Source organism: Amblyomma maculatum, chromosome 1 (genome assembly GCF_055883805.1).
Source record: "Amblyomma maculatum isolate TAMU_Amacu chromosome 1, ASM5588380v1, whole genome shotgun sequence".
Classification (NCBI taxonomy): Eukaryota; Metazoa; Arthropoda; class Arachnida; order Ixodida; family Ixodidae; genus Amblyomma; species Amblyomma maculatum.
The window spans coordinates 395025974-395053106 of NC_139344.1; the positions used below are offsets into that span (position 1 = coordinate 395025974).

The 27133-nt window shown below is 49.1% G+C and overlaps 2 protein-coding genes across 2 annotated transcripts in view; one reads left to right on the top strand and one right to left on the bottom strand.

Moving 5' to 3' along the window:
• Positions 1–27133, bottom strand: part of LOC146208620 (protein Wnt-5b-like) — a 378372-nt gene that overhangs the window by 191724 nt on the left and 159515 nt on the right. The window lies entirely within an intron of this gene.
• On the top strand, positions 3723–5589 carry Ppa (F-box and leucine rich repeat protein partner of paired). Its single transcript, XM_084595452.1, has one exon. The coding sequence runs from the start codon at positions 3808–3810 to the stop codon at positions 5050–5052; it is 1245 nt and encodes a 414-aa protein (XP_084451578.1). The 5' UTR covers positions 3723–3807; the 3' UTR covers positions 5053–5589.

A 27133-nucleotide genomic window follows, 5' to 3' on the forward strand; every position in this document is an offset into this window, starting at 1 on the left:
GCACCCTATTCCTTTCGGTGAACTTCGCAAGTCTGCACATCGTGTTTTGGGACGTTGATCCTAAAATTCACAAACGCTCCCGCGTATAGCTGATGCCAATATAACACGCACGCGTCATTTTAAAATGTAAATATATTAAGGAGTTCGTCATTTAATTCTGCAGTAGCTGGCCGTAACTTCCGAGGCACTGCGGCATTTTTCGAAAACAAGCGAGAAATGAGCCTCTATCTTTGGCTGCGTGGCATAGCCTGTCCCTGTTGCATCAACGACTTTCGTCACAGCTTTCCTTTCTTTTCTCTTCTCTCGCTCCTCGACTTGGGCGTCGCCCCTGGCGTTGGTAGATGGGCGCGGTCGTCGGTCAGGCGGGGGACGACCATGGAACGCCCCGGCGGCCATCGGACCAGATAAGCATGTACCGCCGGCGCGTCAGTGTACCCGCCGCGGACTCGGCTGCAGTGGCGACGAACGGGTGAGATAGATACCAAGGATGACACATAGGAAACTGGGCTGATAGCGGGCGATGGGGAAGGCTGCTTGGCTGACCAGATTACTGGTCTACTGCCGCGGATAGTAGACGCTGCGTCTGGTGGAGTCCGAAGAATGTCTATTTTCCTAGCCGAAAGAGCGCATTCTGTGGTACGGCGCGTGTGTGAAGCGAACACTCAGGCACAAACGAGCGCGCCTTTCAGTCATGCGGGCGGAACAGTGCAAGATAGTACATCAATATTCTTTCAAGCCATGCCACAGGCAGAGGCACGGCGCAACCAAAGGTTAATGACAGATATCGTATATTGTTTAAAGTGCATATTTAGGACAACGCATCAAGAACGCTGTCAGGACGAGGAAGCAAAAGGTCGGCAAGGATATCTACTCAAAAGGAAATATCGTTGGAAATAAAAGTACGCAAGATGTACATACCGTGTCACATCCCATCGATGCTTATGAAATCAAACTATCTGCATCAGCTCTTGCTGTCGTTGCTGTTTTGATCTCATTCCGTGTTATACGTGTCTTTGAATATTCTTACTTTAAGATATCAAATCGGATACAACATTGCATGACAGCTACTGTCAGATAATTAATCTCAACCACATTATTTGCCCTCTGCAGTCTACTATTACCTAAAATTAGATCTAATTGCTTCACCCGATGAGTTTATCGCACTAATTACATTGAAGAACTCTCTTCCAATGATATTAACTTTTTGATATAATGTTCGTCCCTTATAAACCACGTATATACCCGATTATTTATCTCCAGTTCTCGCGATCTGGCTACATATACTCCCATGTCTTCGAGTCTGGTGCATTTCTTGTGCTGTTGGGCTGGTTCCTTTCCGTTATCGTTTGCTGACACAATTACGCGACAGATTATGTTCTTTTTATAGAGATATGCAGTAATTTTTCTTTTACTTCTGATTGCTCTTTCCATAAGATACATATGCCTTTTTCTCTCCGTTGAGTGAACTTCCGTGTCCATGCCATATATTGTTTTCAATTTCAGTCTCACCGCATTTCGGGCCGTCTTGCCTGAATTGCCGAATTGGTACCTGATATTGGCAGTGTAGTCCGTTCTATAAATTAAATTGAAATCATGACAGCGCGTGTAACTGAAATCTATTAGTGATGAGGACTATGCAACATGTGCGTTTAGCCTGTTTTGCTAAACAATCTGTGAAATAGCAAGATTCTTGCACGCTATTTTTGTACCTACGCTGCCTCGTCCTGCATCGCGGACACCTTCGTGGCGAAGCTTTTCTCTCTCTTTTTTTTTTTTTTTTATTTAGCAGCCTTCTGGTTTCTAGTTACCCCGGCGAAACGTGCCAAGACGCCGAGGAAAAAAAAAAGGGGGGTGGGGGGGGAGCGACGACCGTTAAGCCCTTGAACAGGCAAAGCGTCGGAGTACGGGGGCGACGCCTGTCCCAGAGCCGGCGGCTTCGAAACCTTCCGCGCCAGAAGAACAAAACAGAAAAGCCCAGACGCGCGCAGCTATCAGACAGTTGTACAGCACGAAGAGGGTCCAGATTGAAACTGCCGATACGACGAGGGTCCTCGCGCGCTCCCCTCCCCTCAATGGCACCTGAGTGGCAAACCTATTCCAGCAGGCACCGCCGTCGCCGACGTCGCCGCACGTGTCACCCAGAGCCGCCGGCTTGAATGATGGCGCAGCTTTCATCCCGCGCGGCACGAGTACGGCACGCATCAAACAGTCGCCGCCCGGCGGCTCCCTTTTGTCTATAGAGCGGCACTGGCGGCGTCCACGCACGGAGAAAGTGGCCGCACGTAGACAATGACAAAGGCAATCGACTGCTCACTCGGAGCCATCGGCGTCGAACAGAAGTCGCCCGAAGGAAAGTGGGGTGGAGGAGGCGAAGGTACCTCGGACCGAAGAAAAGCTCGCCCCGCGGCAGCAAGGGGGACCAAGCATGTTCAACGGCTCATCTGTTTCCGTCACCGATGCATGAACAGAGTCCTAGCAATGCTTCTGGAAGGGACGCGTACAAGAGGGACAGACCAGAACCGGCTTTCGCTTTTAGCTCCTTTGAGAGCAAAAACCGGCGCTCTGGGCAAACGTTGAAAGCTTGGAAGAGCAGCCGGGTGCCGACGGCGCCTCCAGAACGAGGCAAAACGCACGGGGTGTGTTCAATCCCTCAAATTGCAGTTTCACCCCCCATTCCGAGCCTCCGCAAGCTACGGCCCTCCTCTCTCTCTTTGCCCGTTGGCTTTGCTAGCCGTACCAACGCTGCCCACCACAAGTCCACTCTCCTACTGCCTATCTTGGTCCGTGCAAAGCAGATACGAAGTACACTTTGCCCCCCAGCTCAGGGGAACGAAAGAATAAGCAGATAGCGGCGAGGAAAATGAAAGAAAGGCGTCTTGGAGCGATGGTACTCTTTTTTGTTGGAAAGAGAAAAAGCGAGAAGGGAATACAATGGCGGCAGAGTTGTTTGAGGGAGGCTGCCGGTAGTGTACGATTTACGATCGCTGCTAGGCGCACGTTCGTCGCTTTTGCTTCGTCGTGTTCGCGAGATGAGTTTTCTCCCGAGGGCTCGAAATGAGACTCGCGTTTTGTGATTGGCTAGTGGCGCTCGTGCGAGCCTGAGGGCTTTCTTTCTTGGGGAAAAGAATTCTCTGGAGTCCCGCAGTCCGTTTCAAACATTTAAACGGGCATGAGACGTGCGACGCGACCGATTTAGGGTCAGCTGCGAGTTTTTGAAGCCGGAACGTCAAGGCATGCCGCATCTGCGTCGAAAACGGTATCCCAACGAGTGAAATGGACCAGCTGTCCGATTCCGTTCGGCTACCTTCAACCGGTGTCGATAGCCACGCGGAGGTACGGAAGTGGTGTTGCAGTGCTCCAACGACTAGTCCCTGTGGCTGCCTCACAGCTGGCGCCAACTTTAACCGAGAAAGCATCAACCAAGCAGCCCACCAAGTGCTGGAAAGTTTCACCGCCGCTCATCATTTGCTGCAGGCAGACTCGCCAACTTTCCAGTGGTACGAGCACCTGCTCGGTGCGTACGGATTCGGCTTCAGCGGTTTCGATTTGCCTGCGAGGTCCGCCGCCGACGCGGTGCCGCGCTTTTTCCCGCGCCAGCAAGTGAAAAAGCGCGCCAGAACGGCGCCCAACGAGCGGTCCTCCGCGAGGGTCACGTGGTGGCCGCCTCGTGACGCGCGGGGCGTGTCGGGAAGGAGGCGCCTGGCGTGCATCCCTGCGAGCTGGCGCCGCCGCCAGCAGACGAACTCGGCGAGCGGGCAGACGCGGCAAGCAGGAGCGGCGGCGGCCGACACAGATTCGTGCGCGCCCATGGAGACGGGCTTGCACGACCCGCCGCACATCTCGCGGCTCTACCCGGAGATCCTGGCGCTCATCTTCAGCTACCTGGACGTGCGGGACAAAGGTCGAGTGTCCCAAGTTTGCTCCGCGTGGCGTGAGGCGGCCTACCACAAGTCCGTGTGGCGTGGCGTCGAAGCGAAGCTCCACCTGCGACGCGCCAACCCGTCTTTGTTCCCCAGCCTGGTGCGGCGCGGCATCCGACGCGTTCAGGTGCTCAGCCTGCGTCGCTCGCTGCGTGACGTGATTCAGGGGGTGCCCAACCTGGAGGCGCTGAACATGATCGGCTGCTTCAACCTGACCGACGCTTGGCTGAGCCACGCCTTCGTCCAGGACGTGCACTCGCTGAGCGAGCTGAACCTGAGCATGTGCAAGCAGATCACCGACAACAGCCTGGGGCGCATCGCGCAGCACCTCAAGGGCCTCGAGCGACTCGACCTGGGCGGCTGTTCGAACGTCACAAACACGGGGCTGCTGCTCATCGCCTGGGGGTTGCAAAACCTGCGCTGTCTCAACCTTAGGAGCTGTCGCGGCGTCTCGGACCCCGGCATCGGCCACTTGGCCGGCATGACACCCGAAGCAGCCATCGGCACTTTGAGGCTAGAATCGCTCTGTCTGCAGGACTGTCAGAAGCTTACCGACGACGCCCTGAGGTTCATCAGCCTCGGTCTGGTCGACCTGAGAAGCCTGAACCTGAGCTTCTGCGCAAGCGTCACGGACTCCGGCCTGAAGCACGCCGCTCGCATGGTGCGCCTACGGGAGCTGAACCTGCGGTCGTGCGATAACATCTCTGACCTGGGGCTCGCGTACCTCGCCGAAGGCGGATCGCGAATCAGCGCGCTGGACGTCAGCTTCTGCGACAAGGTGGGCGACCAGGGCCTCTTGCACGCCTCCCAGGGTCTCTTCCAACTGCGCTGCCTCAGCCTGAACGCGTGTCCCGTCAGTGACGACGGCATCGGGCGCGTGGCACGATCCCTAGGTGACCTGCAGACGCTGCACTTGGGCCAGTGCGGCCGCGTCACCGACAAGGGTCTCAGCCTGATCGCGGACCACCTGAAGCAGTTGCGGTGCATCGACCTCTACGGTTGCACCAAGATCACCACCGTGGGACTGGAGAAGCTCATGCAGCTGCCCAACCTCGGCGTGCTCAACCTGGGCCTCTGGCAACACCAACTCCACCAGCAGCAGAGTCCGCCGCAGCAGCGGCACATCCGGTGACGCTCTCCGACACGCGGCTACGACGCCTGTGCCTGTTGTGTGTTTGCTTGCTTGCTCAAAGTGATGATGAAAGGCCGTCGTCCTGTTGTTGCTGTGGGCTCTCCACCGACGGTCAGGTTCTTGCTCAAAACGTGACTGTGAACGAAATGCGCGGGATCAGAACGGATTAAGGGCGTTGTGGTCTCTCCTCCGCGCCATCGCTGGCCCCGCTTCCGTGGTCGTCCAGAAGAAGCAGCGATGTGATCGGGCTTGTCGCCCCCCTCCCACCATTTGTAAGTACTACGCCGCGTCCGTCGCGAGCACGCAATAGGCGCGTGTGTACAGGACTGGTCCAAAAATTCTTCCTACTCGTGCCACAGGAGACGTTCGAAGCTCCGACTCTAAAAAGCTGTAAATAATGTGTATATAGCATTCTCTTCTTGTACATGTTGCCCTGTAAATAGTTGTCCGAAACAAAACAAGAATGTATATACAAGTCAACGAATAACGGCGCTAGTAAAGTTTGTTTTCAGAAAAAAAAAAAAATCACGATTGCAATAGTGGTGTCATTTATTCGTGTCCAAACCGCGCTTGGTGCGCTCAATCAGGAACAGGGGCAATCCATCAGTTTGGAGAGCGTTATCTGTTTGTTTTGGAGAACCGATCGTCCAGGCGGTTTGCATCCTAGACGGGCAACCATTCGCTTGACTGTCCGGATATGCAAAACAAACACGCCGGGCGTTCTGTGCCGATGTCAGGTGCATGTATTTCTGCTTTATGTTACAGTTTGACACGGAGCACAATGACATTGTTCATTCTGCCACTGATTGAAGTTTTATACCCAAATATTCGTCTCCTTTATTTCGTCATGGCAGTTGCTATCACAGATCTGACAATTGGTTGAATGTGTGCTAGCAGTTAGTTCTCAGTTGCTGTCACCTCTGATCGTCTGCCATACTCAAATGGCTTCCTCTTCTCCGTTTCCCAATGACTCACATGCGAAGCAGCGCTTTTTTTTCGAACTCGCTTACTTATGGCGATTTCCACTGGTCGCTACGGAGCACGTTTTCTTGCTCCGGGACGACGATTTCGATTTCCACTGGTCGACCAAGATAGGTTTCGCGTATTCCGCTGGTCGTTTGAGGCAACTCGGAACGCTCCAGCTCGATCCGCCGACCGAAGTCGGATCTCGCCGGAAGTCCTAGTCGCTGACGCAGTCACTTCCGGATGCTGCTGGATTCTTTTGGCTGTTTTTGACCGTTTCAGCGACATTGGCAGAGGACGCTGGATGTCATCGTTTTTTGCGCGAATATGTCGAAGTGCGTCTATCGAAAAACGTCTGCAGCGTTAAAAAAAATGAGAAAGCAAGTTGTTGAGGGCCGCACTGCTGCCTATTTATCAACCGCAAACATTTTGGCGCTGGGATGCGGCTACAACTTTCGAAACCGGCTCAGCTTTACTTCCGCCGCGCGCTCTACACGTTCCGCTGGTCGACCAAGGCTGATTCGCTCTGTAGCGCTTTAGGTCGGCTCGGGCGCCCAGCTCCGATCGACCTGTGGAAATCGCCATTAGACGGCTGGCAATACTAGTTACGACGAAATGCCGATCAAGTTGGCTGTCGGGAAGCAGCCACCAAGGGCACATTGCAGAGGAGCGCCTTATTCAGTAGCTATGACAAAAAGAAAAAAAGCCACGCGACGCAGCGGTGGTCGGGTATTTCCGCGCCGCTGATGGTCAACACGTATGTGCGAGGGCATTGGAAACAGCTCTGCGATGACAATGGTCCCGGCGATTCGCCGTCGTTCGCGTCCGTCGGTGTACTGTGAGGCCTTGGCCTGGAACGATTTCGCAAGCTTCTCTAGCGCTCCTTTGCGGTGGGCTGCTCTGAATCCCGCGGCTAGCGAATGCTGCAGCCTCGTCTTCGACACCTATTGCACCATGCCGCTCATTAACCGCCTGGGAAGAGGGCTATGGTGGTGCCGTTGCCTGCTGGTCCTTATCCCTTTGGCTAAGACACGCGCGAAACCCCCGCTGTACATGGTCGGGTATGAGAAGAGGTCGGTGGCGAGTTTCCCAGTCTTCGGTTGCAGCTTAGTGATGTCCTTGAGCGAGAGAACACGCACGAGGTTCAGCTCAGTATTACGAGGCCTAGTTTATTGCAGTCTGACGAGATAGTGGCATCGTGAAGTAAGCTAAGTTTGACTTCCGCTAGTTATTGACCGCCTATAACTTGCTGCAAAATATTTGGTTGCTTTTCTTGTTCTGATCAGCGTAAACTTTTTAATAATATGCGTGCCAATATTTCTGTATTGAACAAAACGCTATCTTTCATCCTAATAGTTGGGTGGTATTTGTAGATGTGCTCCAGGTTACAGACGCATGCCACAGTGAACGCGCCACTTGCAAGTGCTGTGGGTCCTGACACATGTGGTATGTACAACCTTTCTCAAAAGTGTAGAGCCCGGGAGGTCTACTTTTGAGCCGTGTAGAAGCGCTGATTTAGCGTTAGTGGATTGCCTTCACATTGGAGAGGGTAGGACCAAAAATTTTGTTAACATCAAGAGATTCGGAACACTGGACATGCATTACAAGCCGTACGAAGCGGCTCAGAAGCAGACTCACTGGACTCTACACTTTTGACAAAGACTGTACATGCCACCTCAAGGACAGTGAAGAGACCCCAAAACGCGTACTTTCGTCGAGTTACGCACAAAAAGACGCAGAAGTACATGAGTTGTACCTAACCATGATAAGATGGCTTGGCCACATTCACCACGAAAGAGTTCACCACCGAAAACTGAAAGTTTAGAATTTGCCTAGCTTCTGAACCTGGAGGTGGCACCACTCGTGTGCAAGCATATAAACTTTTAAAAATTGCACCGCATTTAGCTCCAAGTACTCGTTTTTTCGAACACAAAGAGGTAACGGACCGTTAAAGTGTCTGCTGTTTACACATGACATCCTTGCTTTACTTAAAAGTCGACGAAAATGATTAGATAGTATAACCACTATGAGAGACGTGGCACCGGTACGCACGGCCGATAAACACGCACTAGCGCACTATATTAATTCCCCCTACTAAAGCCTGTGCGAAGGACATGTCCACAGAATGACCATTTCGTGCCAGGTCATCGGCAAAAACATCTAGATATGCTGAGCTCCCTTCGAAGTTAGCCTACTTGCTCAAACCAAATTTACCGTTACTACATAAACGTCACCACCTAGATGCTTATTATGGCGACAAAGAGGATACTTTCTGGAAACCGGGGGAATATGCTAAAAGGGGGGCGAATTATGAAAGCTAGGTGTTGTCATTGCAAACTGTTTCGACAACTGAACGGCGGTGACGTCAATGGCGATTTTAAGCAGCTACCGGTTGCACGGTTGAACACAATGCTCACTTGTTACCTTTACTGTTCAGTTCAGCGATGTGTTCAACTGTGCAAGTGACAGTCGCTTAAAATCGTTCTTGACGTCACCGCCATTCAGTAGTGGAAACAACTTGTAATGACAATACTTAGGTTTCATATTCCGCCCCCTTATAGGGCATAATTCCTCCGCCTTCCAGAAGAGTGGTTAACATACGCAAAACGCCAAACGGGTGTTCGTACACATGATGTAGCCTGCAAGACCGACAAAAACGCGTCAGTTCATGCCAACTTTCGTGATTTGATCAACTAGACTCCCGACCGTATAGCTTGTGCTCAGTGGACGCGGCACCTACACGCTAGCGCTAGCATTTTGTTACGTTTCAATATACGCGCCGAGTAATATTCGACAGCGCGCCCATCTGCCCAAACCGTAAGATAGTCGAAAGTTTACTACAATCCAAGCAGCAGTCCCATGCTTATATGCGTAGTTAAAATTTGTGAACTTAAATTCAGCATCAAGCCTTGTCATATCATGCAATCACTCATTCACCCCTACACATCACTGCAACTATTGCTCATGATGAAAACAAAAATCGAGCGCGTGCTTGAGATTGTGGAGAACCAGCCAAAATTCGCCCGTAAGAAAACCGTCAACGGCCTGTTGAATCTCCCTAGGTCGAAGGCAGGTGACGTCGTGCGTACAATCGCCCATTTTGCAGTCAAATGTGCCTTAAATCACTAAAAAAAGTTCGAAAACAAGTGCTAAATGTTGAAGCGAAATGTAGCAAACTCACTATCATTGAAGGCACGAGTGTTAATCATAATGGCGGGAGGAATTTTTAAACACCATTTGCTCTTTTAACAGGGAGTGGTGGACAAAGTCTACAAAGGTCTATAGCCATTGGTTCTTACAGAGAGAAAAAAAGCTCGAGTTGTAAATACCGTTGGCAGCATTGTCAGAATTCATTGTATGACTTCGCATATACTGCTGGCGGACACTGCCATCTTATGTAGCTGCTGTAAACAGGCTTCGATATGGCAGAATACAGAGCGAACACAAGAATATATAAAAAAGAAGTGTTAGATTCTGTAGGGTGCCTTAACAGGGGGAAAATCAAGCACGGTGGTATTGCGTCCCCTATCTAATATCTCGTCTTGTTAATCTAGTGCCTGTAGTCGACTAGTTTGACTACCGTAGAATGTAAACGCTAGAGCAAAAAAAAGTTTACAGCGCTGAAGTACGTGAAAATACCTCCTCCCCCTGCCGCCATTTCTCGACTTTAAGAAATGTGCGTTATAGTCGTTTTTCTTTTTTTTTTTTTTTTTTCTGCGAAATCTTTCTGAAGTGCGAGGCAGTTTTATACACAGGGCGGTTTCCGGCCCCTTAACAGATCATCATGTCATTCAAGAATAGCAGTTAATTTGTGCATGCTTTAGTGAAAGCAATGTACACAATGGTATGGAAGCCAGGGCGGGCCATGAATGGTGTAATGTTCGGTCCCCAATACATTTCAACCGTCTCGGCGTTTTAGCTTGAGGTGACACCACAGCGTAAGTCCATGAACGTTTTCGTATTTCACTAGTCTAAATGACAGAGTCGGGACTGTTGCTCGGCCGGAGAAGCGCTTAGAAGCAGCCGTAATGGGCGGCTGAAATCAGACTCGGAGAATAATCTTTCGTCGAAGTCTAATTCGTGATCTTGTGTAGGAATTAACGGGCCCTGCTCTGCATACATGACGGAACTAAGTACTGAAATATCATCCTGGGGTTTTTGCCATCTCCGTTTAAAATACCATCTTCGCGTTGGTGAACCTGTAACCGCGAGCGAGAAAAAAAAGAAAACGGGGAAAGGGGGGAGGAGGAGACTCATTCCACTTCATTCTAAACTTGGTATCAGACAGCCATCCATTAACGTCTGGCAATTCGTGCCACCCAAGCGTTCAGTCTCACAGGCGGCACCTAGAGCGCCGTTGGAGCACCTCCGCCTTGTACGCTAACAGCCACGCGCTAGCCCCGTCTCCAAGCTTGTCGCACTGTGTTCTGAGCCCCAGAGCTGAGCGCCGGCGAAAAAGTAAGAGAGTTGTTGGCCGCAGTAGCAGCCCGCGGGGTATACATCTCGTGTGCCGGGCGAGTCCGGCTTATCCCGCGGGACTGACCGAACGAAGCCAACTTCCTCGTCGCCCCTATGGTTTGAGGCCGTGGCGAAATGCCGTAATACGACGGCGCCCCACTTCGCCAGGCGGACCGACCCTCGCTCATCTCGGGCCGCCACTCCTCTATCGCGGCTCTTATCACGTGCCCAGCACCCTGCCGCCCTCCTCGGACTCCGTGTCCCCTTATCAGGACTGGAGTTTTCTCAAGGTGGCTTGCCACTTCGCGCTCCCTTGGGACGCCGTTCGGGCTGACGAGTTCTGCAAACGAAAGGACCTGGTTTTGTCGTCTCCAGTGCCTTCCCGCTACTCGCGATAAGAGGCTGTCTAGAAAAGGTATTTTTAAGTTTTAAACGAAGTCGCTAAGGGGCAATAGGCATATATGCGTAGCTGAAGTTCTCCACACTGCGACGGTTTCGGACTGCTCTGAGAAGAGAATTTGCACGTCGCAGACTCAGCCTTCGTTGGTCTAATTCCTTATGCTGCCAGAAATACAAAACCGCGTCGATAGTTAGATTCGGGTTTCACACCTTGTATAGGTTTATAGGTATGTGCGACTCAATACCTTTCTTGCATAAATCTGCGCCAAAAGCGTATGAGTGATTGATATTGATATAATTTACCTCGTTTCAATTTTGTCAATCTTCTATGGGATGAAAAGAAAAGGAGACGTTTTCGAAATTTCGACTTTTCGTAATTCGTTTGTATTTGTCGCGTACATCCGTCCTGGGAGCCTCGAAGACCTTTCCCGTGTTATTCTACATTCTGTTTCGTAATATGCACCACGCGGTAGCAGGCCCGTAGCTGGTAACAGTATTGTGCGAGCTCTCTATCCAAAATCAAAGCTGAATCATGTAGATCCAGGACGCTCACTAACTGAGGAGAGTCGTGGCGACAACCTGCGCTCGTTAGCGAAGTTCCATGCTTTAGCGATCAAACTTTCGTCAAGTCTTACCTAGAGAAAATTCGGAACTATGTACTTTATGTCTATGTTATCACATTCCGTCGGCAAGCTCGAGCAGCAACTGAAGAAACATGTTTTCTCTACAGGACGCTTTTGAAAACTTCAGATGTCGAATAATGCATGTTTCGTGATGTTTGACCGCGTTGGCCGCGCTTTTAGACACTGGTTCTTGAGTGGGGATGACTATATGACGTTCACTGCACAGGAAAAAAGAGCTGAAGAATCAAGGGGCCTTAGCGCTCTTACAAATCTCTACAAGGGACGACGGTTTCACTGAAGAAAGTATGTGAACGTCTCTGACATGACCTCCCTGCCTTTCCTCCTCATCTTCCTCCTCCTCTGACATGCAGCTTAAAAAGGTCGACAAATGCAGTCTGGACACTGTTGCGCGTGACTTTCTGACGAAAATATATGGTGTTACGTGGAAGGCAGGACAGGACTCGGCATTCGCTTCTCGGAAATCGGCATGCAGGGCGTCATCTTTTAGCTGCGTACGTCACACGTCAACTCTTTGTTACTGCTCCGTGCCACGCTGCCCATCAAAGCTAAAGCTGTTTCAAATGTTTTGAATTGTGCTGCGGCCCCTATCAATTGAGATCGACGAAAATTTATTTCTATGAAGGAAATGGCTGCAGTCTGAACCTGCAGACATGTTTTATTTTTATTTCATTTAGGTACATATTGCAGACCATTGGTGAGGTCCAGAAGATACACGCTGGTTTATTATCGTCTCCGATCGTTCTCGACTCTCGAGTCATTGTTGATGACCTCCCGGCAAGCTTAACCCGAGCCCAAGCACTAGCCTATGTCGAGCAGTTCAAAAGTATACGAAGATATTATTCGTGGTAAAGCGCCAGTTGACGGGGATCACGAATAACTATTACGTTAAGTTCAGCCCGGCCGTAAATGTTACAAACACTAAATAACGAGTTGCTACTTACTGCCGCTTATGCACTTCACGATCGGTATTAGTTGTTTTTTTTTTTTTTTTTTTTTGCTCCAAAACATACGTCAGCCTTATTTAGTTGGTGTTTACGTATAGTTGGCATAACTGTTTAGTATGCGCAATCACAATATACGATATAACTATTAGAGGCTTCTAACCTAAGTCCCAGGATACCAAAGTTCAGTATAGCGACAGAGCTGAACTACTTCGTTCCATTTCAGCCCTTGATGTCCCTGTTTCAGTCCCATTTTTCGCCCTGAATGTCTTCGTGCGACTTTGCTTTTAGGATTCCAAAACCCGTTTGGAGGGAGGACGTCGATTTAACGTATTTTGCACCATTGAGAAAGCTTTACGCGCCTGATGACTCTTGTGGCCGATATTATACGATTTTTGGACGACTGCGCAACAGCTCTGCGCACAGGAGCTACCGCGCTTGAAATTCGCAAATCGCCGACAAAATAACCGGCATGCATACATAGTGCCACCGAGTGGCGTCGACAAGCACTTTGCTGCGGGCAGGGAGCGCGCGTAAACACTCGTTAAGTCAGGTTTGGGTGCGCGTTTAACGAAACCCAGGTGGTCTAAGTGGCGCCGAGAGCACTGCACCGCTGCAGCACATTCAAAATCGTACGCCTTTATTTTTCTCCTCGGAGAGGGCGGCACCACAAAAACCGCGCGTTCTGCTACCCTCGTCATCACCACGCATCATTTATTCGCTAACACGATGCAATTATTATTATTATAGGTCTTCTATCATGGCCCGACGTGGTGTCTTAGCGGTGTCAGGTCGCTGTCCCCGTGCCCACCGTGCAAGCCGCGGAACGGGCCGCACGCCTAGCAACGGCCGAGATCAGAATCACCTGCGCCCCGTGGGCAGGTGCTGCCGACGCGCAACCCGTTTCCACCTGCGGCATTATTTCCACCGCATATGACCGCAGGCCGGTGGCGGCTACCGTCGGGCCTAAAGGCCGCGAAGTTGGCGTGCGTGTGGGCTTGCCAGTTTGAAAACGGGCTAGAAAACGCTAACATCAACCACATAAATTGATCGAATACTGAGGCTAGAACTATATGTGGCAAAAAGACATAGTTCTGCGTTCTTTCTTGTTTTCTTTCTTTTTTGCGGTGTTCCATTATGCGGAAGAAAAAGGTAATACAACGTATATACACCGAATGATCAAAAGTCATGTTTAAACGTCAAGTGCTGGTAACAGGATTAAAGATAACAAGGCTGGCTGCCAAAGTGTAGGCTGTTTTGAAATCCCCGTAGGAAACTCGGCGGCATCCCACCGATTAAAAGCAAAGAACGGCGGGGAGGCTTGAAAAGGAGAACACGGTAAAGTAGGTGTAAAAATTATGCGCGCATAAGCGCGTAAACAGCCTTTAACACCAATACGCAGGCGAGACGCTTTCCATGTATAATGAGTCTTGCTCCTGCGGAAGTTTCGAGTAGTTAAGTACACAGTAACGCATGCAAGTTGGGAAGAACTAGCAACAAACACTGTTCGAAAGCATGATTGGGGTGCTATATACGTGTATTTCCTACATTTATGTTTCTCGCTTTACGCGAGGCTTATTTCTACCGAGGCTTTGTGGTTTTATCTCTACCACGTTTAAAGTGGAGTAGGTTACAAGGCAATGGAGCGTTTTAGCGAATCGTTAGCGTATGGCCCTAGTAGGTAATAACCCTTCCGTGAGGCGAAAACCGGACGCGTGACCAATAGGTGTAGTAACTGTTACCTAAAAGGTGCTAATTCCTGTACTGTCTTCATCCTACTGTTTTCTTAACTAATTCATTCTCCAAAACAAAACTTACTTCGTCTCTGCGTTGGTTACTATGCAGGGGCGCGTTCGTGTCTAAGTTTACAGGAACCTTCATTGGGAATTTCCCTATTAACAAGATCCGCAGCAATTGTTTTGACCACTTCAAAACGCTAGAACGTATTTTGCTCTGCCCTGTCCCCGAGTCGCTATGAGTTAAGAAGGAAAAAAAAAAAAAAAGCGCATATTTGCTGCACAAGGCCGCGCGCAGTTTTCATAAGGGCCGAAATCATACGGAATCCCAAGATAGCGGCGTGAAATAAGAGCTCTCCCGAACAGCTCTCCGGCAGCTTGTCAGGTCATGTTCAGCAATTTCGCCGCTCGCAAGCTACAAGCAATCAGTTTGAAACTTCTCAGGCTCCCTAAGCGAGCCAGACCCGCGCGCAAGAACACTTGCCAGCGTCGTAAATGTCAGGTTTGTCCCCGACACCCGCCGTGCCTGGTTCTAGCGCACTTTAATGAAGGCAGCACAACTGTTGCTATGCTTGTTTGACGGTTGCTTCGTTCCATCGCAGTCGACAGCGGCGCCGTAGGTGCGTAGCGGCAGTTAGCTGAATCAAGGAGCTGGTATTCTACAGCGGACCAAGCCTTACTTGTAGATGAAGCCGAAGCGATGGCAAAGTGTGAATTCATAAACTCGAGTGGTAACGCGAAATCTCGAACTGCAGCCTCGTTAGCACAGAGAGCACGGTATCGGTTTAACGCCTGTAACGCTACGCGCAAAGGATGTAATTGATGCACGCTTTACACCTACTGGTAAAAACCGGTATGTGTGCAAGGTTCCTTCCACGAGGATGTCGACAAACGTTGCGGCAACTTTCCGTCATTCACAGACTCGAGCCAATACATCGTAATAAGCATTTGGCGCATATAAGTGATTCTTCTGACGTCACACTTTTAAGTCAATTCGAAACAGGCTATACCGACCAGCACACAACGTTCAACAAACTGCCGCCTAGTTATTTATTGAAGCTGCAAAAGCTGAGCCCACTAGGAGTTCCCTGTGCCAGCACGTTCGTGGATTTTAGTTCCGCTTCCATTAGTATGGCATTGGCTTCAAATGCTTACTGCTGCACCCCGGCTGAATACGTGGGTTTGAGGGCGATCTTACAGCACGTAATGAAGAACGTGCGGCTCCCTGCTGGCGGGTTCTCTTCCGCCTCACCATTCTCCCTGTAGTTTGAATATGCTTGGCTATTAAATCTCCTGCCTGACCAGGGAAGGTTTATCTAGGTCGTATAGATAGTAGCCAGCCTTACCGAGGTTAGTGGCCTCCAGGGGTGCGGGCCGCGATGGGCCGCCCGCTCACGAATCTGGGAAAGCTGTCGTCGTTGTCGGAAGAGATCAGCTCTGTCTCTTACGAACCAGCAGCAATCGATGAGTGCGCGTCAGCTGGCCGTTGGACCGACAGCATGATCGAGGTCGCACTTAAGCACGCAGTAATAAGCCAGGCGTAGCGAACGGTTTTGACGAGCATTCCTACATACGAAAAGAAGAGGGACTAGGTAACATTCCTTGGTAGTTACAGACGAAGATCGCCGCCTTGCTTATCATTCAGCGTGCCGTCCTCGGTCTTTGTGAGAGGGCAAATGATACGCACTATAAGAACAGCTAACGACCTGCGTGTGAAATGGTTTGCTGTTAGGAAGGTGTTGGTCACCGTGAAGATTCCAGCAGGAGACTTATACTTGACTCACGCTTAGCTACGAAGGCCTTGGGAAATATGTTCTGGGTTTGGCTAGTTGGATCACGTTAAGGAAGGATGGTGACTGGGTATTGTATGAAGGTTCCAGCAGGATGCTAAATGCGAAGCACAGGGGTATGACTCGGCCCTGAACACTGCGTAAACAACGGCTGCTTCTCAATTGTGATTAGAAACCGTGTGCGTATTTTCTCCGACACGCTTTTTTCAACACCGGGTTACGCCAATATGGCGACTTCCTTTCGACCGAACCAGGTGTATACGATATAATATCAAATGTTCGGTGGTACGTGGCTATACAGTTGACGTGGCTTAGAAGGAGATTCTGACTGGTTCGTGTTTAGAAAGGAGATTCTAGAGACAATGACACCGAAGAAACTAGCGCGTCAGGCGAGAAATTGTTAGGCTAGTTTGTTCATTCCTGGTACGGATATCCAGATTCGTTCATTATCGAAAAGAAATTCCTGGAGCGAAAAGCTCTCAGCAAAAGGACGTGGGGTTAACGCAACCTTCGTCTCTTTCCTACGCGTTTACCAGATGCATTATTCTTCCCATGAACGATCCATTTAGGACAACGCCAAATCTTCCCAAGGCTCTCGCCCTGTGTACTTCTGCCACTCAGCTCAGGCTGAACCCAACAAGCGCCATACAACCAAATGCTTGTTGCTCTCACAATCGCTTCGTCGGTTATAGGGACTGTGCACTGCGTCGAATTAACCGCGCCCTGCACACCCGGCGCGCTGATTCTCTTTATTTACGCGCGCGACTACTGTCTAGAACAGGATGACGCTCGTCGTAGCTTTTACGAGGCAGATTCCACCTGCCACAGCGCATCGCGAACGCGTCGTCCAGAGTGGGCCAGGAACGGAAGTTAAAAGCCACAATTAACGTTTTGACGTCCTGCCCGCGCGTCGCGCGCACTTCGCTCACTCCTCGTCGGCAGAAGCAGCATGCGACAGAGCGGGGGCAGACGCAGCAGAGGCAAGAGCTTCGCTCCAGGAAGTGATGTCTCTCCGATGCCAATGTGGCCGTCCCTTTCCACTCCGTTGTTCTGCTCGGCAGGTACATGACAGCCGGGCTCGGCGTCGCCCTGAGTTACGGCTTCTCTCGACGTTAGAAGGGGGGGGGGGGGGATGCAGCTGCCAGAGCCCGCGATGTTTTATATCTCCATGCGAGTCCATATATGCGTCGCAAGCATCGGCGACACGGCCTTCCGTCCCACCGCTGCGCTGCCGGTCGCCGCATGAACTGCCTGCCACATGTCTGCCAAGCCCTTTGTCTCGGAACTGTCGAACGCATCAGACCTTTTGAGAGCGGCTGGAATTTGCCCCCGTCTTGCCGTTGAGTGCGCGTGGCCATTTGCGAGAGGCAGTTTTTAAGGTTTTTAGCTGTGACACTTTGCAAACCGACCTGGGCCCACTTGCACGAACGTGAGGGTATAAGTCCAGTCTTAAGACAGAGTCTAGTCTTATCCGAATCTAAAATAAGACTGGGCTTCCCGGCGGGGAACGTTTACACTTCCACTAAGATTTGATTAAGCCTGAAGATCAGAATAAGACTAGACTTAAATGCTTCGTGCAAGCGGGCCCTGGTTATAAGTGCAGCGAGGGGGAAGGGGGTAAGCTGCGTGACCTTTGGCATACGTAATATGCCATAATTAGTAACTCTAGAATTAGTAACTCTAGAGACTAATTCGTAATTAATTAGTCTCTAGAATTAGGGGCTAGATAGAGAGGAGAATATGACGAAAGTGGTCACGTGATAACTGTCCAATCAAGTAGGCATTCTCGACGATAAGGTGGAATCCGCGGAAATACTGAGCATATTATTTTCCCTTGTCACTCGTTATTTTTTCGTCTTCCCCTGGTGGTAACGCACTAACGAAATGTCTCTTTTTTTTTCTTACGACTTGACTGCAAGGTATAATAACGCGCTGTTACATATAATCTAAGAGCACTTGCTGCTGGGCTAGTTGGTTTTGGTTCATAATTAAATAGTTTTAAGGCGCAAAAAACAGACAAGTTCTGTCACCTACCTATGCGTCTTGTCTGTTTTTTGCGTCTTACAACTATTTAATTATGTTATAAGGCCGATAGTTCACCTGCGGCTCATTGGCTCACCTGTGGTTCACTTTTATCGTTCGCATACATGAAATACACCTGGTATCTTTAGTTTGGTGGTGTAGTATAGTAGTGAAGAAGCGAAAAGCCGCAGTGCTTTGGCAGCTCAAGGGGTACCAGTAGAACATCGTGGTGTCCACGGGGAGACGGTTATTCTCTCCTGGACCTAGAAATCATTCCTACGATGGAAGGACGACGCGGTGTAAAAAGGATACCCTTGGGTCGGTTCGTTTTTAGCCCCCGCAATTCCGCCGTGCCTCGTTTCACATATTATATGCCAATCAAAGGGAGACGCTGATACCCTGGGAAGAATTAATCGTTTTTCGCTTCCTTTATTTAGTCATTCGCGGAATATGAGAGATCAATCACGCTATCCGGCATTGTATGCATTATTGTGGTTTTTCTTGAACTGAGTAACGATGCCACGCGCCTAGAGCAGAGCTGAGGTGTGTCCTGCATGGCTGTTCTCTGGGCTATATGCTCAGTGGACATTCTAAGCTTAGGCATCATTTCCAGAACGAGAACCGAACGTCCCGAGCACAATAAAGAAATTCACTTTCGTAACTCTACATTGAAAACGCGTTGTCAAAAGTGCAGGTGCTCGCTCAGCTAGGCACGTTTAAAAATGATGTCTGTTGCACTTAAAGGCCGATAAGGTTGCCCAAGAACCAACCTGGGCTTGGGGCGGCGTTCATTTTTCTTCGCTAGTGAAGAGAGAATGCTCGAAAGATTCTCCTTGAGACGTGGGATAAGGTTCACGTTTATCATGCCTTCCTTGTCGTTTTTTTTTTCTGTTTTTTTTTTTTTCTTTTTTTTTTTTTTTTTTTTTTCATCTCTGTTGTGGCAAGCGGCGAAGAATAATGGTGCCACGATTGTTTAAATTCACCTCGGGCTACAAAAGTATTCAAGCGCCCTGTTGCGTTCTTATGAAATATGAATTGCACTTGGCAGTTGCATCTAAGTAGGCAAGTGAAACAGTATTCAAATGTCAATTTATCTTTGCCTTTGCTATCTCTTTTATAATAATCACTTTAGCTCAATACCGCAGCGTCTCATTTCAAAGCGACCCGTACATTAAGGGTAGTCAAATACGAAGGCTTATCACAGGTTTTCGATTATAAGATGGAAAGAGCGTAGGATAGAGGTGGGAAGGTTGGGATAATAACCAGCTTTTCCTAGCCTTGGCCTTAAAAGCTTGTCTGAAGATCGTTATATGGTTTCCACGAACTTTAGAGATGGCAGCGTAAAATCAAAGCCCATTTCTGGACCGCTTCTCGGACAGCTGAGGTGGCCTCTGTTCAGATTTGGCGGAATGCGTCGAGTGTAAGTAGCAGAGAGCATTGATGCCACGTTCAAATATCAGTTCGATGATGCCCTGCTGAGCTGCCAAAGCCCAAGTTAAGCCGGAAGCTACATGACTCGTTTTTCCGTATTATTTTATTCTGCGCGCGCTGTATTTTCGCTGTTTGCATAAGTAGTGAAATTCGATACCCGATAATTCGTGTGGAGCAGTAGTAATACACAGAAGAGAATGGCTTTATTCCTGGCATGTCCCACTTGAGCGTTGTATAAGCATTTTGTGGGCTTTGGGATACTGCATATATGACAGAAATTTTGGGTAGATTTTAGACAACAACCGAGATTATCATAATGATAATGGATAAGAAAATATAAGATGATAAACGCATTATGATCTACGACAGCATACAATGCTGCCTTTTTGTTCTTCATTCCCAGTGCGATGGCACACGTATTTCGGTACATTAATTAGCATAATGTACAATGAATGACATTTCTTTTCTCTCTGGGTAGTTTGAAAATAGAGGGGGAATACAACAGTTAAAGCATATTTTGCGCCAGCTTCACCTTTTAATGTCCGCTCGGTATCGTCCTGGAACAATTTTCGTGTTAGCAAATTCCTTCCTGCTCCACATCACGTCTTAACTACTACACGCAAGGAATCAATCGGCGTTTGTTGAATATGTAAGCTTAAGCGGCTTCTTGTAATTAAACTAGAGTAATGGAGTTCGCTTATTATTCATTTTTTATAAGTTCGCTATGACACAGAATTCTCGAAGAAACGAAGACCTGTCTCAACTTCTGGTTTGCTTGTTGTCCGCGTTACCGGCGCCAGTATAAGCGCATAAAACACTTAGTAACCTACAACACATCCCAGACCTTCCGTGCTCTTGCTGTGCGATTTGTATGAGCGTCGCGCTATCGATGTCATATATTTCACAACCCCCGATACAGATTCCACTCCCCCTCGTCGCGCCAAACGAGCGACTCCAAATAAAGTTCGCCATAGGAGCGCTCGTATTTCATCAACATCCGGTGCATAATAAAAGCGCGACGCATAACCGAAGAGCCCCTGAAGAGTCTGCGACACCCACATGAGCTGTATACCCCGCACCCGGACCTCCTCACAGATGTTTTCATTTCAAGGCTGGGGAGGCTTTCTGGCAATCAGTGCTTGTCCGATAGAAACGAAATGAAAGCTAAATAATGATGCGATCAATTTGGAAGAAATTTGCAGTAGTTCAGCGCAAGTTCCGCGGAATTCAGAGAATTTCGGACAGAACGAAAAAAAAAAAAAAATGACAAGGGTTCAACGCTGCTGAACCAAATATTGAGCGAAAGCATTAGCTGCGGGTGACCGAGCGTTTTTCTCTTTTTCTTCTTCCTCAGCCCACATATAAAGCCCCGCTTTAACCAAGCCATATGAACGTACCTTAGTGGCCTATAGGGGTAACGTGAATGCCAGAGTCCTAGCAGGCTGATTCTGACATAACCGTCCAATGTGAAACGAGAGACCTAAGTTGGCAGCTCCTGCCAGCCCGTGTGTCACGTGGGGTATGACGTCACAGCGTCACGTGGGTAAGACGTAACTGCGGCCGGGTCACGCGAAGGCTTGAAAGTGCGAGTAGTATTGCTTTCGCAATAAAAGGTTCCAATGAAACTGGTGAAGCCCGTAACAACTGAAGTGAACGTAATGAGAATGAAAAAAGGATTAAAAACTACACGGTATAGAGAATCTAGAGCACAAATTTAAAGGGGCCGAGGAAACTCGTTAAATAATCACTGCGCTAATCTAAGCATGCTAAATCTGCTGAACCGCAGCCATGACGATTCCGCCTTCGTTACAATTGTCTGTGCGTCTGCAGAACAAAAATGGCAGACGATGCGAGGGACAGGCGCGGAATGCAAAACTTCTCTCGCGTTATTAGAGGGACTGCTATCGGAGGAAACCCCCGGTGTCGGGGTCTCCATCTCACAATGCAACATCAATAACAGTGCCGGCGGTGCCGCCGGTCCGTGATTAGCGGGCGGGATAACTACGAGGCAATTACTTCATTACATTCAAAGGAGAAAGAGAGAGGTCGGGCGGGCGCTTGATGTCACTGGCCGGTCGTCGCGCTGCAGCCTCGGCTGGCACTGGTTCCGTAGCCAAGGGATTCCGCTCGCTGTTAGGCTGCAGCGGCCAAGGCACGAGACGCGCGCACTTCCAAGGAGCGGCCAGGAAACGAGCGGCGCCACGGCCGCCGAGGCCTAGCGGCTACCGCTGCGGCGCGGCCTTCGCTCGCTAGCTGTTCCGAAACTCGGCCGTTGGTTATTTACGACCCAGTCGGCGGCGGCGGCGGCACGACATAGACGGCGGTAGCGCGGCCAATTCCGCGGGACTCGGCGAGTCCGTACCATCGTAGTCCGTACATGAACTGTATACTATATACGTGTTGCTGTTGTTGCTGCTGCCGCTGGACGCCTGGCGGCCGCCGCGGACAGGCGTATATACGGCGCTGGCTGATCAGCGACGTCTTTGTGACGGCGCAACAATATGATGGGTTTTACACTCCTACCACTTCCTGTCCTCCTCCCGTTAGCCGCAAGCGTAGCCTAGGCCCTGAGAGACACCAATCTCATCAATCTCATAGGGTTCTCGGAGGAGTCTCGTTAATTTGGATCGTCTAGTAGGTGCGAGCGCAATCGGAGTCGTTCCTTCTTGTTGAACGCATTGACGCAATATTAATATTGAGCATAGAGACAATGGCATCGATGAGAATGTGATAGTGGGAGGGAAGTATTGTTTTTCGGGTGGCAACGGAGCTAGCGCTGTGGGTAAGTGTTCCAATTTTCGGGTGGATGATCTGTCATAGTTGAAGTTTTTATAAGTATACAGACGACTGGGGGAGGTTGCGAGGAAGAGTGTAAAGGGTAACTTCTCGCTTTTAACCTAAAGAAAGCGCGGTAAAAGTGCGCCGAATTCAAGTTTCGGAATTAATCTTAATTGGGGAAAAAAAAAAAAAAAAAAGATCTTTATCCTTGATATGCACGCCGCAGTTTGTTGAATGTTGAATTTTGAGGGGGAGGTACTCCCAGTAGAAAAGGAAGAAATAATAAAGAATAAGAGCGTATTTCTGCATATCGACGTGCTTCTCTGCTACATTGCACTCCTATGCAAGCTTAGAGAATGCGTGTCGTCGCCAAACGTCGTCTGCTATAGTGTAGCGCTATCTGCGGTCATATGTCATCACCTTCTTGTGGGACATTACTCCGGTATGCATTTTTCCCTATGCAAGTAAGGCGACACGAAATCACGCATAGCGTGACCGTAACTGTCATGTCCTAACTAGCGCAGCGGGTATTTAAGCGCCAGTAGCACCACTTAGGTCATCGTGCAGACCACACAAGATGATCCGGTATTTCGCTCAACCTAAAGTTGAACCGCCTACTGAGAACATGCCGACCCCCCCCCCCCCCCCCCCTGCCCCCCTGAATAAAATAATGGCTTCCACTTGCGGTTTTGTACAAAACTAGGGGTTCAATCATATAACTTTCGTTACTTATTTGTAATTCCACAGCATTACGACTCCCGCGCAGTGAAAAATAGGGCTGTGGCCCGTCACTCTGATTGGTCAACAGGTTGTGTGACGTCACGACATGGCCGAGATGGGAACCAAGCCGTACGTAGTGTCGGCGATCATTCATCTAATATCTAAGCTTATGGCTGTATGCTAATGAGAGAGAGAAAGAGAGAGAGAGAGAGAGAGAGAGAGAGAGTGTGTGTGTGTGTGTGTGTGTGTGTGTGTGTGTGTGTGTGTGTGTGTGTGTGCGCGTGTGTGTGTGTGTGTGTGTGTGTGTGTGTGTGTGTGTGTGTGTGTGTGTGTGTGTGTGTGTGTGTGTGTGTGTGTGTGTGTGTGTGTGTGTGTGTGCGTGCGTGCGTGCGTGCGTGCGTGCGTCCGCCTCTGGATTAAAGTACAGGCACACTGAAGCTCCAAATCTATCTCTCCATACTTCATATGCCCTAAATACTTTTCCGAGATAAATGTTTTACTACTACTGCTACTATAAATTAAGGGATTACTAATCAAACTACTAGCAACTGCATGTGGAGGATCCGCACGAGCAGCCGCTACCGGGAGCTACTAATCCTGCCGCTTCTGTTTCTATTAAAGGCAGAGCTTAAGCCTCCCAAAATTTTTAATACCTATAACATTTCACTAGGGCTTTACCAATAATCACAATGCATCCGTACCTTCTCACCGTATCAGAATACCACATTAATGATCAAAGAAACCTATCGCTGTAGGAAATTTCATTCGCCAAAACGAAGCCGAAAACTGCGTTCTGAAATAAACACTGCAGAGATTCGTTCAAATTTTCGTAATATTGGAGCCGAAGTAGCCGAGCTCTAGGCATAAAATGGCTGAGGTCGTACGCTCACAGATTGTCCCTGCCCTGCAGCATTCGGCCCAGTAAGGGTTAGAGGACATATTTGCTCCGCAGAGAAATTTTTTTACGTTTGGAAGGAACGAGGACATTATGAGTGCAAACACGGAATGGTTTACGCCGAATTTTTTTCAACACTACGTAATACCACTTCGGTTGCCTAATTGGCTGTATCAAACTACCGGAATGCATCTATGCACTGTGGCACTTCTCATCCTTCGTTTTTCTTTAAATCGAATGCATCGAATCAATAATCGATTCCTGTTATCGGAAAAGTTCTATTATTTTTGTTTCACCTCGTTTCCTTGCGGAATAGTACTCGATGGACTAGTCGCTCGACCGAGCATGGCTTCGAATCACAGTTTCGCTGAGTGGTATGAACGATAACAAACGTGCGCAACGGTGACGCGTGGACTCGCGATATTTAGATAAGCGCTTCATGCACTGACATAAACAGGGTGTTTTGCCGTAAACACGCATGAACGCGGCAGAGCTCACCGCACACATGTTACCACTTGCATGTGTTAGTTATAGTCAGTGTATCATTTCGCTCGATGCTATTAACCCGGGCCGTTGCCCCGTGCATAGTCGCCCCCTTTCTTTGCCGTTCTCTCTCCCTCTCGAAAAGCGCGTGCAGGCTGTTGTCATATGCCCTCTTTAATCAAGCAGGCGGATGTTCACTCGAGCCACCTGTGACTGGCACGGAACAACGCATATGGCGCAATCGGACCCATCGAGAGAGCACTTCTTTTTGCGCGTGTCGCAACTGCTGCTTGTCCAGGATGTCGCAGCCTAGCACTACTCGAGATTGCGACTCAGTGGTATGACGTCACCCCCACCCCCACCCATTGTGCATAAAGCATGGAGCGCAGTTGAGAAATTGCCGCCGCGATGCTATGCACTCAAAACTTTCCCAACAACGCAAGTCTCCCTTTGCGTCGTTTCGGCAGGACAGCGCTCGAGTTTGTTGTGGGGTGAAGGGGTGCTGCGGTTCACCTTTCTCCGCTTACACGTCGCTACAGAGACTAGTATTTCTTGTTTGTGTTTAATGCGAAATCGTTTCTTGGCTCGCGGGTGATGTGGACAGGATGCGTGATCGCGAGATGTGTATACACAGCGACGATAGGAAGGAAACGGGAGGAATAAGTGAATCGTATCCACGGCAGGACTCGAACCACCGTCCTTCTGTTCCCTTCAAAGCGCGCAAAGCAATATTATACGCTGAATTCGTGAGACGTTTGAAAAGCAACGAAACGCAGAAAGAGCTCAACGGCAAGACTGATTCTTGGGCTAGTTGGAAGAGTTCGCTCACTTTGGCGAAGTCCGAAGCGCAAAAAGAAATATAACACGGGGGACATGTGTCTTGTGTATCTCTCCCGTCCCTGCCTTTTATATATATATATTTCCTTCTACTTTGTGTTTATTTATCTTTCCCTAAACAGATTACGTTACTAATTTATGTGATTACCGAAGTAAAAATTAAAAAGAAAAAAGACAAAGTACAATACCCAATGCTTTCCTTGGCCTCGCCGACTGTTGGCTTCTTTCCTTCATATGGTATATATATATATATATATATATATATATATATATATATATATATATATAGAGAGAGAGAGAGAGAGAGAGAGAGAGAGCGTATGTGTCATGTCATCAAGCCGTATCGGTCCCCGCAGGGCCGCATGCCAACACCTTTGCACGTTGGTCCATCGACGTGTAACGGGTTGATGAATGAGCTCTTCGCACGACCGCCGTGTGCACAGTAGCGAAAGTCACGCTAGTCGCCGATGGTTAAGGACTGTGTTTTGTTCACAGGCGGCGTTGGTGTCTTATTTTAGCCTGGGGGTACCCAAGTGTGGCCAAGCAGATGAAAACATGGCGCCGTTCTCCAGACGCGGCCTCGTAATCGATGTCGTCCAGAGAGGGGTGTGGTATGCCACGTACGCTTGATGTCAACCCGCTGCTCTAGTGCTTTGGTTAGGGCGTCGAGTGTTGTGCCCAAAGACGCGGGTTCGAATTCCAGTCGCGACGGCCGCTTTTCGATAAAGGAGAAAGGCAAGGTGCCTGTGTGCTATTTCATTATAGTGACCGTTAAATAACGCCAGGTGGTCGAATTATCTGGAGCCCTCGTAGCGTCTCTCGTCGCCTTAGTCGCTTCGGGACACTAAACCCATAAACCACACCAAACCTATGCTGTCAGCATCTTGATAGCATCTTGCCGCCACAGGGTGTCTGTTTGTTCAAGCAACACAGAATTTTGTAAGAACTTACTGTGATAGCTCCGGAGGAAGAATTAATTATAAAGTTAGGTTATCTAGCTAGATGGTTACCTCCTTCAAGGATATGAATATTGGTTAATCATATAACCTGGTGTAATTAAGATCTAAATGTCTCGTTTTAGGTCACACCTATCCGATGAAAATCCTATACAGGTTCACTATAAAGACTTCTTTCTTTTGCATCTGGGACTGAAACAACGCGGCTTTCAAAACGGCTGTGTGTTACAATTCTATAATAGATCTACAATCACACAGGGTGACAGTGTTCCAGCATACTCGGTCTGAACTCGTCCTTGCTAAATACAGGCAAGCCCTGAAATTCTGGCACGGGGCAGTTTCACAACCAATGCATGCCGCGTGTGTTGTTCGGATCAAGCGCTTGCTACGAGATGGATTTTGTATCGAATTTGAAAGCAAGACAACCAGGAACTTGTAGGAGTCATAGGCTTTCCGCCTGTGGTAGCAGAGGACCCTGGTTGCGTCACTGGTCCTACAGTGCCGTCTCCTTTTACCATCTTGCATCTTCGCCCTTCAGTCTCGCTTGACCTTTTGTTAATTCGCTTTCGTGCCTCTCGGATCTCTTTTGCAAGACCGACTGAAATACAGACCTGCACAAAAACCAGGGTACTATGGGACCGCGGGCGCCAACTTTCGTTATCTTTCTCGCCGTTGAGGGCGCTTCGTTCTGCCATTTTCATCATCGTCAAATCATAAATTAATTTAAACAAACTGTACCCAAATTCTAAAAAAAAAAAGGATCTTTGTCCGAGTTATACTTCAAACATTTTGCCTCTTTTGTATTTTAGCGAAGAGTGTTTATTTTTATGTTTTTCTCTCCCCAGAGGACATACCGCGATTCCGCTTTGTGCGATGGCACTGCAGTTACCCGCTGCGCATGCGCAGAACAGGTGCTTGTGCATTACAGCCTGGACAGATAATCAAACTATAACGACGAAGAAAAATGACACAACTATTAGACACTTCTTATTAACAGCTTTACAGTAGCGCCAGGCTGCGCGTAGTGT

Excerpts from the sequence above, each read along its gene's own strand:
- Ppa (XM_084595452.1), top strand. The coding sequence starts at position 3,808 with ATGGAGACGGGCTTGCACGACCCGCCGCACATCTCGCGGCTCTACCCG.